The sequence below is a fragment of the Haliotis cracherodii genome, unplaced genomic scaffold, assembly GCF_022045235.1.
Source record: "Haliotis cracherodii isolate W230 unplaced genomic scaffold, xgHalCrac1.p SCAF_17, whole genome shotgun sequence".
NCBI classification, from domain to species: domain Eukaryota; kingdom Metazoa; phylum Mollusca; class Gastropoda; order Lepetellida; family Haliotidae; genus Haliotis; species Haliotis cracherodii.
The window spans coordinates 10,245,549-10,264,564 of NW_027266272.1; the positions used below are offsets into that span (position 1 = coordinate 10,245,549).

The 19,016-nt window shown below is 39.7% G+C and overlaps 1 protein-coding gene across 1 annotated transcript; it reads left to right on the forward strand.

Annotated features, from left to right (window-relative positions):
• Positions 1–9,515: 9,515 nt before the first annotated feature.
• On the forward strand, positions 9,516–12,564 carry LOC139465168 (circumsporozoite protein-like). The gene is made up of 3 exons (XM_071246857.1): positions 9,516–9,674; positions 10,379–10,454; positions 12,083–12,564. The coding sequence occupies exons 1-3, from the start codon at positions 9,516–9,518 to the stop codon at positions 12,562–12,564; spliced, it is 717 nt and encodes a 238-aa protein (XP_071102958.1).
• Positions 12,565–19,016: the final 6,452 nt, after the last annotated feature.

The following is a 19,016-nucleotide window of genomic DNA, read 5'->3' on the forward strand; positions in this document are numbered from 1 at the left end:
TTATCACAACCACCTTACGCGAACTTATAACCGACCAATAACTGACAAGAAGTCGACATAAGCCAATCAGAAAGCAGCTTTCTCGAGTTTTACGGCACGAGTTTCAAACAGGCGACCTTCATGTCATACTACGCCGCTTGAAAAATCTGCTGAGTAAGTTCTCGAATAAAAATTTGAAAACTGAACAAAAGAACATTCTGGTATGTCTAACGTATTGTCGAGATTGTATGTGCTTCTCAAGTAATATTAATGTGCAACGTGTCTTCCGTTCAAATGTGTTCGAGGTTGCATGATAAGAAAACACATTCCGACTGTCACTTTCCTGATCTGGTAGGCGACGCTCTGATTGGTCGGATGGAAGGTCGTTCTGACTTGCCCCGTCATGGAATGTCCTCAGATCTTTGTTTAGTGGTAGCGAGAACTAAGATGTTATTTAATGAGGACCTGGTTGTTCGAACCGACGGCCATAGGTTTCTTGCAAGCGTAAGGCCATATGTATGACAACGAGTGTGTATGAACGGACATATATTAAAAATTTCGAATGACTCTGCATATATGCACGAAGGTGACATGTAATACTGTGTTTGTAGAATCTCTGTCAAACATTTACACATAACTATTTTCAATAACATATTCAAAGCGTGCATTTCCACTGAGTGTTGTCAATAGTAAAATCACCTTAATGTTATAAACTGTTGTTTGATGGTGGCTAAAAATGAAACAAACAAGAAATGGTGATGTATTTGATGCGGGTATCATAGTTGTGTTTTGGATTTTAGGTTTGCAGAGTTTCGGCGACTGGTTTTGGCCTTAACGTTTGTAATATTTTTGTCAAATTCATCTTTCTAATGTAGTTTCATTGATTGTTTTCAAAAGCAACATGACTTTAAATTATTGAAATAATACACTGAGGGTTGTACGTGACGTTCAATAGATTCAGATGTTAGTTTTAGAGATAAAAATAACGTTCACAAGGTTTTAAACTTTCGGATGAAAAAGCAACTAATAGGTAATATATAGAATGGTCTATGTCTGAACAAAATCATCTTTTGAAATGACAAGGTGTTAGTAAGGATGTTGTGTGCGACGCATTTTTTTAATCTACAAAAGAGAACTAAATTAGTCAGGAGCCTATCATAATGTCGCCATGAATTCATTTCAAATTTCCCTCTCAAAAGCATCTAACGGGGAGGGGGGGGGGGAGGTGTTACCTGACTTGTCATCTGACGGCGGCGTCTTCATCTTTATTCATTGTGTAACCAGGTGTGTAAAACAAATACCACACAGTTGCTGAATAACAACGACATGAAATCACGCACAACTTATTCACATTTATGTCTCTCCAAAAACATACACCGTGACAACATGACAAAGATTTACAATGTTTACAATGATTTACTTATACTCGTAAGAGACCGACCATTTGATATTGTGGGGGACCTGGGAATTTGTAAGGGCATTGAGATATTCTTAAGCTACAGCTGCAACGACTAATATATTTTTTATTAAAACCATGAGTCTGAATAATTGGGTTTTTTTTTTAAATCCTTGAAACAATGTAATTGTTGTGCATACTTTTACTTTCTTTCTTTCGATAAAAATCCCAAGATACCTTTATACAAATACATTTCTACATGTACCTTAAGCCATGGAATGAAATGTTAACATCAACATTGTGCTACATCATATACACATAAGCATTACTTAAGCACCATCCACTTTTTAGGTCATGTGCTGCATTAAAAAATGCCTGATGTGATTGTTTGTTGGAAACATGTAGAAAACTGACAAACAGCACACCTGCCACTACCTTCACACAAATAATGAAGCTGACACTAGCAATCGCTACCGATTGATTGGCGTCAAGCAACAACGCTAAAAAGTATCAGCACCCAGGCCACACCACGAATCGGAGTGTCATATTATGCAGTGAAAACGATTATTGTCAACCTCGGAATCACCACTGACTCTGCTATCAGTATCTGGAGTGTCCGCCCTTCCCACGGATGACATTCGCGTTGCTTCTCCTCAACGGCCGATCTGACGCCTGATTTTCAACATTGGTATCCTCTGCCATTCCTGGTGCAGTTTTTGTTCTCTGGTTCTCACTTGGCGGCAGTGCATTTATGCAACATGCTACTGACTAGTTAGAATTCCATTGTTTGTCATTACGTTTTCGGAATTTGAATCAGGTGGTGCTTACCCAAACCACGTCACCGTTAGAGATGACGATGTCTTGTGCCTTTATACGTAGTTTTGCACACCTTTTCGAGAACACAAGGGCCCACTTGCACAAAGCGATCTTAGCGCTAAGACTATCGTAAGCCTATGTTAAAGTATGGGGGTTAAGATCACCTAAGCGCTAAGATCGCTGGTATCATCACTGATGTGATATTAAGCCAATACCTTTGATCTCGAGGCCAACCATTTGTACACTGAAAACAACATAAATGTATCTTTGTGTCAAGGTGTCACGGGTGGTCCAATCGTATAAGGCGTCGCAAACCAGCAACCTATTAGAGTGGGTTCAAATCCAAATTCAACCCCGTGATGTTTTTAGGTTTGTCAGCACCATACCCGTGCTCGTGGGTTTCAACAAACCGATACACGTCAAAGGCCTGCATTACTTCGGGATTCTCTCCCACATTAAGCTGACACGCCATGATATAACTGGAATACTGTTCAAAGAGGCGTTAAACCCAACTCACAATTGTGTCACATGGTAGTCCCCTTTTTACATTTTTCACATTTCGACACAGTGTAACCTTGTAAATTAGTTTAGACTTTCTTGGTTAATCGTCAAAACCCATACTAGAAATGTTAAAGTGGTAAGAAGAAAATATTGAAGTTATATTACTGATTATAATATCCACAGACAACAAAGAACTTTATAATTAACAGCAAGCACACCAGCCATAGCAGAAGTCAACTTACTTGCCTGAGAATCAAAAACGATAGCACTAGCCTGCAGCTGATACTGGTGTTATTATCCACACCGAAACGTTGCTAGAATTGTGATTAAGATGGTCATCCATACTGTCTTGTCATCAGATTATGTTGCTGTGATATGTTTCTAGAAACATATGTTCCGACTATGTATCCCCTAATTTGGATTCTTGGGCTGGTTTTCCTCGTCCAGACTTTGCAATGCTTAGATAATATACTTTTTATAATAATGTATTTCCAAGATTAACCATTGAACATTTTTGGTATCGTATCCAAAATTTGGTATCGTATCCTTTGTATGCTGGTCCTGGGTAAAGTGGTGAGTTGAGGTGAAATGGGGTTTAACGTCGCGTCCAAGATTATTGCACTTATACAACGTGAATGTACGTGTTTGTGTGGCTGCTTGTACTAGTCCGGACTGATGCCGATTTATAGTGCTAGCCCACTGAGATACCATGCCGCAGTTTAACATGAATATCCTACTCAGACACAGTATACTGACTCCGAGCAGACCAGTCCTTGTTTTAGCCCCTTAATGTCGAGCGCCAGACAGGGTAACAACAAGTACCATCTTTTAACGTCTTTTGGTATGATGCAGCCGGGGATCGAACCCCGGACCTTCCGCTCTCCGAGCGGACGCTCTACCACTAGACCACGGAGGCGGTCTCCTGTTTAAGGAAGCCATCGATCGATACCTAAAGGCTGGAAGATTAAAAGTAACACGTGACTTAAATACGTCACGATGGATTTCTCTTTTTGCACACGACACTTTCGTTACAACAACCAGGGCACCGTTCCACAAAGTGATTTCAGCGGTAAGATGATCGCAAATTCCCATTCTTTAACATAGGCTTATGGTTTTCGGTGGAGGTAAGATCGCTTTGTGAAACGGGGCCTTGTGAGGACTCATGTAAAGAAAAGGACAATGACGCTAAAAATAGCACAATGTCAGCATCGTTGTGGATTAACCAGCACTTGGGATGGCAGCTCAATGACTACCTCTAAGTAACAACACCGGACATCACCACCGTGTTGGAAAACGCTGTTGTGTCTCTTTCAAAATCAAATATAAAAGATTCCATTTTAACAAGGATGCGAAAAACTAAAAACTAAAAGCTGTTTTATTGAAGTTTACGTATCTACAGAATAATGCATATTGTCCACAACGTGACGTCACGTGTCACGTGACCTGTACAGTCTGCAGTTGCAGGGAACTGTTTGATCCCAGAACTAATTATTCTGCGACATGAACCAGTACCAGAAGAAATTCGGCGGGCTGAAGAAATTAGGACGAGGTTGATACATCCAGGGGTTGTATGGCTGGTATGGGGGGTATGTCTGAGGTACTGGAGTTTGAGTTGTTGCTGAAAATATAGCAACAAATACTCAGTAATGTGTCCACAACATATAGATTATTGCAAGAAGTCAATGAATCGGGTGTTTAGGTGATTGCGGTCCATGGAAACAACGACGGCGTGGAGCGTTGCTCATGCTATCAATCACTGATTTGTCTGGTCCAGACTCCATTCTTTAGCAGGAATATTGCTGATTGCGGAGTTTACAACAAACAAACGTGTTTCAACAAAAGTTAAAATAACTCCATGTTGAGTATCATCGCTTTTACTAAGTGCAACACCAGACGAGTTTGTCACGCGAGATCTATGTCGAGCAAGATGGGTTAGGCTTTTTTATAATTTATTATTTTGGTATGTGTATATATTTAGCGTCTTAATGGTACCATATATATATATATATACCATTAAGACGCTAAATATATACACATACCAAAATAAGAAATTATAAAAAAGCCTAATATATATATGCATAATTGATTAGGCTTTTTTATAATTTATTATTTTGGTATGTGTATATATTTAGCGTCTTAATGGTACCATATATATATATATATACCATTAAGACGCTAAATATATACACATACCAAAATAAGAAATTATAAAAAAGCCTAATCAATTATGCATATATATATGTGCATAATTGGGGATAACGATAGACGCCAAAGTTTAGTGACGACAACGGTTCTAACAAAATGCATAATTGTCTGGAATGGAACCTCAGTGTTACGATTCTGTTACCCCAGCTAGAAATGAAAAAAAGTGAAACTCCCTCATCGGTTGCAAATTTAGATTTCGTGTGTGACAATATACTGTCCACAAGACTGTATAACAAGAGGAATGACTTCAACAGTGAACTTTCTCCTGTTGTTGTTTGATCTGGGTTACAACATTCAAGGCCTCAGGAAAGCTTTCTAAAAGTATTGCAGGCATGTGGCGGGCCATTCCTAAGTTGACGCATCATGATCAGTGACAAATCGTGTGTTCGATACAATTTTGACTCTATATTGACTTTTTGTACTATATAATCTCGTGAACAATTGCCTTGCCTTTGCATGAGTTTGTGACGGGTACAACTGGTGGGAGATGATACACTCACGTTTTCACGAATACCTTATATCATTGCTATTCAAAGGTGATGCAGAAACACATGCTCATGATTTAGTCGGCATCGAACAATCGACTCGAGATTTCTTCTGATAATGAAAAGGGTATATCGCTTATATTAACACCGTCACCTCAGACTTAATGGTTTGTTTGTTTCTTTGTTTGTTTGTTGCTGAACGCTGCACTCAGCAATATTCCAGCAATATGACGGCGGTCTGTATATAATCGAGTCTGGACCAGACAATCCAGTGATTGACAACATGAGCATCGATCCACGCAATTTGGATACGATGGCGTGCACCAACCAAGTCAGCGAACCTGACCACCCGATCCCGTTAGTCTCCCCCCTACGACAAGCACAGTCGCCTTTTACGGCAAGCATGTGTTGCTGAAGACCTATTCTACCCTGGATCTTCACGGGTCCCACAGACTGAAAGCTCACTGACCTGTCTGTGCCTTCAGTGTCACAATGACACACACGAGCAGAAGAAACACGAGCTTCATCGTGATGCGTTATCCTGCAAACAGAGAAATACTGATTATCTGACCATTCACTGGCAACTTAGATTGTATTCTCCCCAGGGAGCGGAGAATGAAAGAGTCTACACATCCATTTACCAGGGTAATAATGAGCACCCACTAAATTTAATGCATTATAAATGGACTTTATTATTATCTTCATCATTAACAAGGAACGATGGGGAGGCGAAGTCGCCAAACGGTTTAACGTTGCTTTCGTCACGTAGAATACCCGGATGTGACTCCCCTCTTGGGAACAACGTATGCAGTGCATTCATGATCATGCTGGAACATTGTTTAAAGCGGGGTAAAACAATTGTTACTTACAAACTTTTAATTTACATATTTGTTGGGCCATGATAAATAATTGTGTGACTTTAGAGGATATTTGTACTACAGTAAACTACGGTCATAACAAACTCAAAGGGACCACTAATTTTAGTTCGTTGTAGCCGTAGTTCGTTATATGCTTATATACAGCAAAACTACAGCAAATAGTCGGAACAAAAAAGTAAGTTTGTTATATCCGTCAGTTCGTTATCAGCGTGTTCGTTATAAACGTCAACCCTTATTAATTTAGTTGGCTATTTCTTAATTCCATTGGGTCACGTTTGGTCCAATCGTCGAAGGCGCTGTTCAAAGTTGGAACCTATGATTGTGGCTTCAAATCCCTGTTCGATCCGATTATGTTCCTAGGTTTGTCAGCACCCTACCCGTGCTCGTGGGTTTCACCAAAGTAGCAAAGGTCTGAGACTTGCCTTACTTCGGGATTTCCTCCCACATTAAGCTGACACGCCGAGATATAACGGGAACACTGTTCAAAGCAACGTTAGCCCAACTGACGCACTCACGCACTTACGTTTAATTCCGCCCCATGAAAACTTAACATTACCTTGTAAAACTCATCGACATAACCAGGCTCTCAAAAGATAAAGCACCTGGAACGTAGTTGGGAGTTATAAAGAATAAGCGAACGGAAAGTAAGGCCGCTTTCACCAATATTCCAGCATACCCGTTGGGCATCGAACCCGGGGATTCAACATAATGACCGAACGCTGTAACCACTTCGCTAAACGACGCCACGGGTGGTCATGTTATATATAATGTGGCTTATTCTACTGTGTTATTGCTGCATTAGGGGCGGTGAAGATCTGGGTTCGATCCGCAAACGGCTCAGTATGAAGCGGGCTCACTCACTCACTCACTCACTCACCCACCCACCCACCCATCTACTCACTCGCTCACTCACTCGCTCACTCACTCACTCACTCACTCACCCACCCACCCACCCACCCACTCACTCACTCACTCACTCACTCACTCACTCACTCAAGCGTGAGTAATTTGATAACACTTCGGCAACGGAGACCCTGTCTGAATACAGTTAACTACGTTTATAACGAACACGCTTATAACGAACTGACCTTAAGTAGGTAAAGTTTCTTATGAGAAGCTACACACTTACCCTTTTCCAGCCAGCGTTGTTTACAGTTGACGAAGGTCCCATGTGTTTATATACCGGTGTATGTAGGCGTTGTTTGGGGATTCACCATGAATATTAGGAACCCTTTACAGTGATTTATGCTGTCGTGGGTATTGCAGGTGACGGTTATCTTTTTTTTTAAATGTCATCTTTCACGAGAACAACATTTTTGCTTACTATGCAAATACCCAACGGCTATCAAGGTTACGATAAACACAGTGTGTGCTCTACTTATTTGTAAATAAACATAAAGTAAACATCACCTGGTCAGGCTTTGAAGTTTGAGAGAAGGACATCCTTGTGCCAGGATATTAAAAAAGGTTTATCGAGTTTTTCATGTAATTGAAAATTGAAAGTATTGTTGTTTAATTTGATTACTAGTATGTCCACTTAACCATTGCTCACTCCTGCAAAAGTCATCTGAGCCTGTAATTTTGTGTGATTGTCTTCGTGTCCCTCGTATATATGCAATACAAAATCACGGATAACTTAAATACGATATTCATATTTTCGGTTTGGAGTAAATCATACAACTTTTCTCCGAGATTTCTCTAAATATTGTTGCATGGAGTCATTTTCTTAGACCTCCATATTCTGGATACATACCCTGGCTCATAATTAGTGTCACCCAAAGATATGTGTCGTCCTGTAGCAGTGACGATAAGCGTTGGTATATTAAAAGTACGAGATCTTCATCTCTTTTAGGGTGGTTACAGTATGGACAAGAAGTATTTTCAAGTGCCGGATATTTTCTATCATGTCAGATTTATTTACATTGGATCGAAATTGTATGCGTTGATTTCATCGACTAAAGATAAGTCTCTGGTGCAATAGAACAATTGACTTCTGAATATCATTTCACATATGTTGACTATCGTACACTCATAAACCATTCTTGATGATATATGTGAGTGAGTGAGTATGGTTTTGCGCCGCTTTTAGCAATGTTCTACCAATATCACGGCGGGGGACACCAGAAATGGGCTTCACACATTGTACCCATGTCGGGAATCGAACCCGGGTCTTCGGCGTGATGAGCGAACGCTTTAACCACTAGGCTACCCGACCACCCCTTGATGATATGTGTATTTACACTTTGTTTTAAATAAGTCAGAATCGCTTCTGTTTCATATTGAGATCTACGCTTTCAGATTCACAGTGACAAAAACTGCATCATAAGGGATGACTTCCCAATATTCCAGCAGCTCCAGCCTTTGGTGTCACATACCCACCTTTGGGGTACAATGGATCATGCTCTACTACGAAGATTTCAATGAGGATCATACGACTCTGGCTTAAAAAAATATTTATCAAAGTTACCGCATTCAAGGCCTCAGTAAAACATTCAACATATTTTATGCTAGACAGGTACAGGACATTTGCAAATTGTACGCATCAGTGACAACAGTGATGCACCATGCGTGACAAAAGTGATGCACGATGCGTACAATTTTTTGTTGTCACCATGGGACAGGAACGGCTCACCTTTTTCCGAATACCTAGAATCATCACTTTGTAATTGTGATTCATAAACACGTGTTTATGATATATATGGAAGCGCACAATGGAATTTAGCATATATTTCATATAATAATGAAATATCTTTGTCGCTTTTATTAAAAAATAATAATTAAAAAGTGTTTTAATATATGACACGTGGTTCAAGAACTGACTGTATATTGTTATATCAACATTTATACCCCTGTCCTTTGAACTTGTCTAATGGTAATATTGCCGTGGTCTTTTAGCAGGAATTTATACAAATGATTTAACAGGACCTTTGTAGATACATTGGGTAACACTTCAGTAAACGTTAGGTGGTTTTTAAATTCAAAAATCATATAATAATCATGAGCTACTAATTTTAATTCATAAACAGTATATGAACTATGTTAGAATCAGTGTGTCCAGATGCTCCACGGGTTGAAGGATGTGAGCGTAGTGTTAGGGCTTGGATGGGACTGTGTACATGTCATTCCAAATCTCATGATTAGTGTTCTACAGTATTTACATTGATATGAACTCGCTCGACTCACATAACCATCCTTGTAGACTGACAGACACCATGATGTACCATGATGGTATATTGTCCGTAATGGACAGCTAACATGTGGGTGGTGGTGACAGGAAGGATTTCTCCGGGGGGAGGCGGAGGCCTTTGGTCACTCACTGTCAAAAGTTGGGTCAGAATTTACTTTAAAACTGGGGCGACTGAAGCGGACAGCGTAGCTTGGGCTCCTGTGGTTAACGCTGCTATACTAATTCAGGTAAGGGACCTACAAGAAACTACATTCATGGAAAAATAATCTTATATCCGAAAAAACTATTTATTCATATATACAAGTGTAATACTCTAACTCTATGATCTTGTATCTTTTCCTTCAAAAACTTAAATGTTATATTTAAAAAATATAACGACAAAGAATAATATTTTGAAAAATGATGTTGGTATTTTATGACTGTTAAGTGTTAATATTCGTATTTGCAATTTAAGAGTGATACATCCCCACCTTTGTGAACTGCATCAGTACATGGTAGTTAAAGAAAGTATACACTGGAAAAATGGATTTGACCAAAGGAATAGAAACGTTTTAAAAACGTTCCTTCGATGAAAACAGTCGCCGAAACCCTGCAAACCTAAGGTCTAAAACCCAACTATGATGCCCATATCAAATACATCACCATCGAATAACCATACCTGGTGTGTTTCATTTGTCGCCACCATCAAACATGGTGTATACTTCGACTCGGCAGTAATTCCTTTGTAATACAGTAAACTACGGTTATAACGAACACGCTTATAACGAACTGACGGATATCACGAACTTACGTTTTAGTCCCGACTATTTGCTGTAGTTATGCTGTATATATGCTTATAACGAACTACGGTTATAACGAACTAAATATAGTAGTCCCTTTGAGTTCGTTATAACCGTAGTTTACTGTAGTTGTGTTGACTTAACTATTTCAGTACCTGCCATTGCATGCAATCATGTTGCTGAAGAAGGCTGGAGCTGTGTTCCTTCTCCTGGTGATGAACCGACAGGGTAAGCCGTTGCATCAGTGAATTCTCCATATATTTGAAGTGGCGAGTGAGTGAATGCTATTTTATGCCGCAATCAGCAATATTCCAGCTATGTCCCTCGTGCGTGTAAACAATTGAGTCTGGACAAACTGAACTAAAGAATGTGCATCGGTGCACGTGACCGTGATATCGTGACAAATCAGCATCGAAGAGCTTGTGACCCAATCATATGTTAAACGGTTCCTACTGGCATGGGGGGAACGGGTGGCCTAGTCGTCTAAGGCGCCGCGATTCGCTGTGCAGAGTTGTGTCCCTTGGACGCGCCAGAAACCTATGATTGTGGGTTCAAATCCCGGTTCGCCCCGATTATGTTTCTAGGTTTGTCTGCACCATACCCGTGCTCGTGGGTTTCACCGAAGTGGTAAACGTCTGAGACCTGCATCACTTCGGGCTTTCCTCCCACATTAAGCTGACACGCCGTGATATAACTGGAATACTGTATAAAACGGAGTTACATCCAAGTCACTTTAAAGGGGCGTTCGGGTAGCCTAGTGGTTAAAGCGTTCGCTCGTCACGCCGAAGACCCGGGTTCGATTCCCGACATAAGTACATTGTGTAAATCCCATTTCTGGTGTCCCCCGCCGTGATATCTCTGGAATATTGCTAAAATTGTCGTAAAACCATACTCACTCACTCACTAATTCTTTAGCAGAAACGTTCGGTACAGATGCTGTTACCGTTATACAGCTAGTGATGGTGTTGATGTTCTTGTATTTCCAAAAACACATCCTACCATCGTTACACGGTTATAAGATATTCACACAGAAAACCCATGTGACCGCTTTTACAAATATACAAATCAAAAGATGTTAAGGGCCACCGATTATTTGTATAGGTTATCTATATATCTATTGTTTCTATAGTTAATCTGTCATGCAATAAACTATAAAAAGTAGTATACAGTAAACTACGGTTATAACGAACTCGACTGGGACTGCTAATTTTTGTTCGTTATAATCGTAGTTTGTTTTAAGCATATATACAGTTAAATATATTCAAATGCCCAGGGCCAAAAAAGAAGTTCGTGATAGCCGTAAGTTCGTTATAAGCGTGTGTTTTTTTTTATAAACGTGGTTTACTGTATTTGTATTTGATCAAGAGTATGTTATATTATTTAGCTAACCTGGTTACAAAACCATGTTTTGGTCTTGAATAGTTAGCGGGTATTTCAGTTATATTAGGGCGTAGCAGTTTAATGAAGGAGTAAAGTCCGAGGTAATGCAGGCTTTAGATGGCTTCGAGTTTTGTAAAACCCACGAGCATAGGCCTAGGATAGTGATGATAAATCTTGAAACATAATTAATATTGGGACGTATCTGGGATCCAAACCCGGTACGCATAAGGGACGCAACTCTGAACAGCGAATTGCGGCACCTTACTCAACTGGGCCCCATTCCACAAAGCGATCGCAGCGCTACGACAGTCGTAAGTCTATCTTGACGTATGGGAGTTACGGTCACTATGACCACTTTGTGGAACGCACCCTGGACAACCTGTACCCCGGGCAAGACGATTTTGTTTCTTCAGCACATCCCGTTGTATCAGTATTCTTACTTACGCTCACGGCATTTATTTCATTCTTCTGTTTAGTTTCGACCCAGGTTCCTTCAGAAGCAAATCAAGCTGTTCCACCAACCTACGCAAGCGTACCAACACAGAAGAATCCCAGCGTACCAACACAAAACAATCCAAGCGTACTACCACAAACCAATCCAAGCGTACTACCACAAAACAATCCAAGCGTACTACCACAAACCAATCCAAGCGTACTACCACAAACCAATCCAAGCGTACTACCACAAACCAATCCAAGCGTACTACCACAAACCAATCCAAATCTACCACCACCAGCTTCGAGGAGGATAAGGGTAGTCCCTCTTCAAGTCAATCCATATTTCATTCCGTACTTCCAAGATTCTGCAAACAGGATTACTTTGCCTCCCCAAGCTTCTAGGTTCTGGAACTTTGGCAGACCTACACCACATTTGAACTACAGGAACCCAAACAGGAGGCTCTTTTCAAATCCAGCTTTGAGTTTCTTCGCCATGAACGAATTGTTTGATTTCTTGTAATATATTGAAGAATATGCTTAATTTGTAAACTTATTTTAGTGACGAAAACGACAACTTTATAATCTCATGTATGGTAACCCTAATATATTTCGATCAATACAACCTATGCATGAAGAATAATGTCTATATTGGTTGAAATAAAATGTAATTGAAAAACGTCTAATAGTATTGTGTAACTTTTTGTTTATGTATTTGTTGTTGTTGTCGTTGTCAACAGTCAATGAAGTGGTCATACAGAAACGCCAACAAAAGATGAAGGTTTTTATTTCTTCGAACACGATCAGGTTCGAATCCTATGTTTGCCTTGATATTGTGTCTAAGTTTGTGAGAACCATACCCGTACTCGTTGGTTTCACAAACACGGTAAACGTCAGTTACGTCAAGCGGACATGCCGTGATATACCTGAAATATTGTTCAAAATGGCGATAAAGCAAACTCATTCACTCAAACACGATTCAATCAAAGATAACTTTTCCGAGATGGCTGTTGAAGGCCTCAGGCAAACCGAATAGTGACCGGCATTATGATCCTATAACATACCAGACTCGATACTAGTTTATCCAAAAGAACAAAACATGCGTTTGCATGACATTTAAAAACGAAGGGAACCCAATCACCACCATTCTATGAAATCCGAAAATCCGAAAATCCGAAATGACGGTACTTTCTGTCTAGATCTACTGTCGTTTCGGTAACATTTCAAAGATGTCAAATGATACAGCTCAGTGTTCAATGGGAAAACATAATAATTATGCATTTCCGTTTGTAGGTCTTCAAGTAAGAAATGCACTTCCGGTCATCGGTGTTGGAATAGATTAATCTGTGAGGTAAAATGGACTTAATGTTAGGTTGCACTTATATAGTGACGTGCATGCTCGTGTGTCTTGCTGCTTGTACTTGTCCGGACCAATGTCGAGTTTAAAGGTCAAGCCTACTGAAATACCATGCCGCAGTTTAACATAGACACCCCACTCAGACACGGTATACTGACTCCGAGCCGACCAGTCCTTGTTTTAGCCCCTTAATGCCGAGCGCTAGGCAGTTTAACAAGCACCATCTTTTAATGTTTTTTGTTATGACGTGGCCGGGTATCGAACCCCGGACTACTAGACCACAGAGGCGGTCTCGGGGCAATTAGGAATTATAACATGCATCATCCATTCTAATCTGACGATGACCTTTGACCTTTGAAAGGCCCATAACTGAGATTTTCTTACAGTTGTATACCTTCAGATTTCCTTAGAAGCTGATATGATATAAAACGGGGTTATAACATATTCCTGCAATTTGTTTTTCTTTTGTGCCCGGTCTGTTTCGGACTGTTTGTGCTATGGCATTTTCTATATGTTTGACCTGCTCAGAACAGGGACAGATCAAAGTGGGTGAGTGAGTGAGTATTACGCGGCGGTCAGCAATGTCTGCCATATTTCATATTCATCATGGCGCCCTACACATAATCAAGCCTCATGTTTGTTTGTTTGTTTGTTTGTTTGTTTGTTTGTTTGTTTGTTTTTTGTTTAACGCCGCACTCAGCTGTATTCCAGCTACATATGACGACAGTTTTTAAATAATCGAGGCTTGACCAGACAATCCAGTGATTGACAACATGAGCATCGATCCTCGCAATTGGGATACGATGACATGCATCAACCAAGTCAGCGAGCCTGACCACCCGATCCCGTTAGTCGCCTCTTACGACAAGCATAGTCGCCTGTTACAGCAAGAATAGGTTGCTGAAGACCTATTCTACCCCGGATCTTCACGGGTACTGATAAAATGGTAAATTCATTTGATAAAGTGTAACGACAAATATTTTGCTTTGGAGTGGGAGCACCGGTTCCCGAGTCATCTAATTCTCCTAAATTCGCTCTTCAGAGTTACGTCCCTTGAGTGTGCCAGAAGACGGTGACCGTCGGTTCTCATGCCAGATCCGAACCTAAGTATGTTACTTGGTCCGACGGAAACTTAAAACAGTTCAACAAAATCAGTAAATGGACCAATGTAACGCAGCATTGTCTGGTCCATCACTTGATTGTCAATTCAAGACTCGATTATGTATAGGCCGCCGTCGTGTGGCAGGATTTCTGCTGTGTTGCAAGGACATTTACACCTTTATGCAGTATGTATGAGTGAGGGGGGAGGGGGGGTGGGGGGGGGTTACAGGTAGGGTAGACCACCTGGTGCCATCATTGTTAGTGATCCATTCATATCATTTTCAGCTTTATCCTGCCGTTTATAGCCACTGGATAATCGAAGCTGATTATTCTCTGACGTTGACGTTTTACATAGATACACACATTGATGGCAAGATAATATTCAGGAACAACTTCTTTATTTATTGCAGTAACATTTCTGTGTAGGTTCTAACCATTTTATAAAGAAGGTGCTAGTAGCAGTAAAACCATATTAAAGAGTGAGTGAGTGAGTATGGTTTTACGCCGCTTTTAGCAAATTATATTCTAACAATATCACGGCACTTTTAGAGTCGGTTAACGCCCTTGACTCGGTAAGATGTTATTACCTGACACCGCACAGCAGTACTTCATGTGTTTCATATGACTTAAGTTAATCTGTCATGGCCATGCCAGATTCAGAAAAGGTCATCTGAGAAAATGGGTGTTCTTCAACCTCTTTTGAGTAGTTTATCTACAAGGAAATTGTCTGAGATCGTGACCTGGCTATCAACAGTTATATCATGAAAGAAATGTACACTTTTACTCAATTGTAAATTCTTACTTGGCTAAACAATTGTTGTAATAGCGACGTTGAAAATGCAAAAGCAATTGTTGTATGACATTTACACGCATTCACATACATTTACATACACTTATGTCTAAAGATCACACATTTACATAAACCTGCGTATAAACTGACAATCCTGCAAATTATTTTTTTTCAGTGTTAATGGCGAGAAAGCAAAAGTAACACGCGTCGCAGACATTTCCCAGTTTGGTTAAACATATACAGTAAAATACGTTTATAACGAATACGTTTATAACGAACTGACGGATATTACGAACTTACTTTTTGGTCCCTGCCACTTGCTGTATAAATGTTGTATATATGCTTAAAACGAACTACGGTTATAACGAACTAAAATGAGTGGTCCATTTGACTTCGTTATAACCGTAGTTTACTGTATTATTATGTACTGTTTCTTATTTGAGCGAATCTAAATTTGAACCCACTCAGATAATCCTGGCACGTGTAAGGGACGTAACTTCTCTCATCATGATGAGGCACTTAGACCACAAGGTCAAACGTGCCTGTAGGTTGCCAGACATTATTTCCTTTGTTACGTAAATAACAAGTGAATATTGAGTGAGTGAGCGTGGTTTTACGCCACTTTCAGCAATATTCCATCAATATCACGATGGGGAACACCAGAAATTAGCTTGACACATCGTACCCATGTGGGCCATAAAACCCAGGTCTTTGGCGTGACGAGCGAACGTTTAAATCACTTGGCTACCCCACCACCTATATCTCCATGGAGCGTTTTCAGTTGTCCCAGAGGTTTTTCAGCAAAATCTCTTTCACATTTAATGTAGATCGAGATGTTATACATATGTATTATACACATAGCCGTTCTTGTCAGTGATAAACGCACGTGTCGACTAACAAATCCTTGAAATGTGGAGATCACAGAAGCCGCATACCGATGTGACACCTGTCTTGTCTCCGCAACCCAGCACAACAACAACAAAGAGAACGCCCTGGCCTCGGGCTCTGCTGACAGTGATGGAGAACAATGCACACCCAGGCTGCAGTGTTGCCTAACGCAGTGTCGCATTAATTCCCCGTGCTTGTAGGTAACAATATTACTGCATGATCAAACAAGTCATTAATTTGGCGAGATACCTACTTTGTTTTTTTTCTTTTAATAATAATCATAATAATAATAATGATAATATTAAATAATAATTAAATATGAATAATGATGATGCTCAGAGCGCTAAAATTATTACCCCGGTCAGTGGATCAGTGTGCACTCGATTTTCATTCTCAGCTCCCTGGGGAGTGTACAGCCCATGCTAAATTTAATTACCTTTATTCCTAACACTTTTTAATAGTCGATTTTGACTGGTTACTCATACAATGAGCACAACAACATCAGTCCTTGGGCGAACGTATTTAATGTGTATCGTCTTCTCTTTTATTTATCTCCAAGGGATGTAAAACCACATCATTCAAAGTATTACCATAGTTTCAATCGTAGTATACTTGTAAATGTTAATCGCCGGATTAACTTTCTAACAGCCGCCAATAGCCACAGGGATTGTGTAAATTGGGTACCGTACAGGTAGCAGAGGTACCGCAAGTCCCCATGATTTCTAACATGGTGGCCTAGCTTTGGTTGCTGGTGATCAATAGCCTTTTATGATGTACTGTTACGTATAGTCATATGCTTTTATCGTTACATAATAGTTATAAAAATAAAAGCCTTTCATAATTTTAGTTGCTTCACTAACTATTGTAGACACGTTTTTATATAGTCTAAATGTTATATTATTAATGCATAACTTGATCTAATCACTGATTGGATGAACTAATGCCGATGTGACCGTAAATTTCAACTCGCTCACGATCTCCAAGAACAAAATCATTTTCTTTTCATCTGAGAACAATTTCTGTGTTAATAATCACCTGTGAAATACAGACAGATTGGCTTCAGAGAACGGTTGACCATGGGGAAAATCTTAGTCTTGCTAAATAAGGGTCATTCTAGGCATCACATGTTTACATAACTTACGTGTAAATTTACAACCTTATAAGTTGATGTTTTCTCCGAGTGTAATTGTATAGTGAGAGAAGCCTAAAGACTTGGGAAAAATTCCACTTTGTTGAAACCCTTATTACAATGTTCCATGCTTATCGAAGCGAATCTGGATTCGAACACACGATCAGAGATTCCTGGTATGTGTAATATGTGACGTGCTAGCTATGTGTAGCGACAACCGAAAACAACATAAAGTAAACCTTTTTAAATTATTGCATCACAAGTTCAGCTGAGACATACATGTTGGAAACAGTTGTCAGTGGTAGCATATATACGCATATGAGCGTAGTTAATTAATTATGGATTGTAATGGCGCACGCTTACTGACCTATTAAATATATCATACGCAAAATGTTTCTTGTTCTTTGTTCAACTTTTATGACTCATCAGTTAGGACTGATCGATGTCGATTTTCTTCATAGAGTTCGGTAAACAAGGTACCTGTCATATGCGACTCAAGGGCGGGCAACACGACATTATCGCGGCATCACTATTTTGTGGTCTGACGTGTGGATTATGTGGTTAACATCACTTCCTGTTTTAGATTATGCATAATCAGTATGTATACGATCTAGGTTGGGTCAACGGACTTCGTCCAATCAAATGGGTTCTTTTCTAACCAATTTTCAATGGAGGTAGGTGTAATTCCACTTCAAAAACATTCCAGAAACTATCATAAATATACCGCAATGAGCCCTGTATTCCATCAAGCGAGGAAATATCGTGCTTAAGTAATCAGTCGATAAGGGGTGTGGATAACGAGATTTATCAATACCACGATAATAGAGTAATAAACTCATTTTTGTTCAAATCGGTTTATTTCAGGTTAGGAAATCCATGGCGGAATAGGAATCTCTTGCCTGTCGAAAGATCAAACTGAAATAAGAATATTCTGTGAATTACATCGTGACTTGGTTTGCCTTGCCCAGTCTCGACAACCTGGAATATTGTGGACTGCGCCGTAATAAAATATTACGGAAGCCTTTTAGGGCCATTTGTTTTTTTTGTATTTTTCGATAGTATCTTCAAATTTCTAGATACTAAGTTGAAATTTCAAGATACTGTCTTGAAATCTCAAGATACTAAGTTGAAATTTCAAGATTCAAAGATGAAATTTCAAGATAGTATCGAAAAAATGGCCCTAAAAGGCTTCCGTAGTATCTTGATATTTCAAGATTATTTACTTCAAACATATTTTTACATCTTAGGATGTTAACTTATTATCTTGAAATTTCAACTAAGTATCTTGAAACTTCAACTTAGTTTCTTGAAATTTCAACTTAGTATCTTGAAACTTTTAAGATAGTAACGAAAATAATTTTTAAAAACAAATGGCCCTAAAAGGCTTCCGTACAATATTCAACCTCCCACTTTTTTCTTTTTTTTTGCGTGCTGGATGACCTAGCCCCCATATTCATTGAATCATAGTGTAATAGATCAGTCATACCACTTCGTGTCAGTGTTATGTTTAAAGTCCAATGTAACCGGTGCTGTAGACGTTCAAGTACCCGACGGGCAAGTACTGTCAAACCAGAATGGAACTTCTTGATCGTCATAATAAAGATCATAACCAAGCTCCGCACAACGATAGCCCATTCCTTGATGATCTATAGTATGGCTGCCACAAGTCAAAGCTCCCGACTGTGATAGGTTGCCACAACCATGCTTGGA

Bases quoted from the DNA above. Each gene is read 5' to 3' on its own strand.
- LOC139465168 (XM_071246857.1), top strand. From the start codon at position 9,516: ATGTGGGTGGTGGTGACAGGAAGGATTTCTCCGGGGGGAGGCGGAGGC. The intron at 9,675-10,378 runs GTAAGGGACCTA...TAACTATTTCAG, and splicing joins ACGCTGCTATACTAATTCAG to TACCTGCCATTGCATGCAAT. The intron at 10,455-12,082 runs GTAAGCCGTTGC...TCTTCTGTTTAG, and splicing joins CCTGGTGATGAACCGACAGG to TTTCGACCCAGGTTCCTTCA.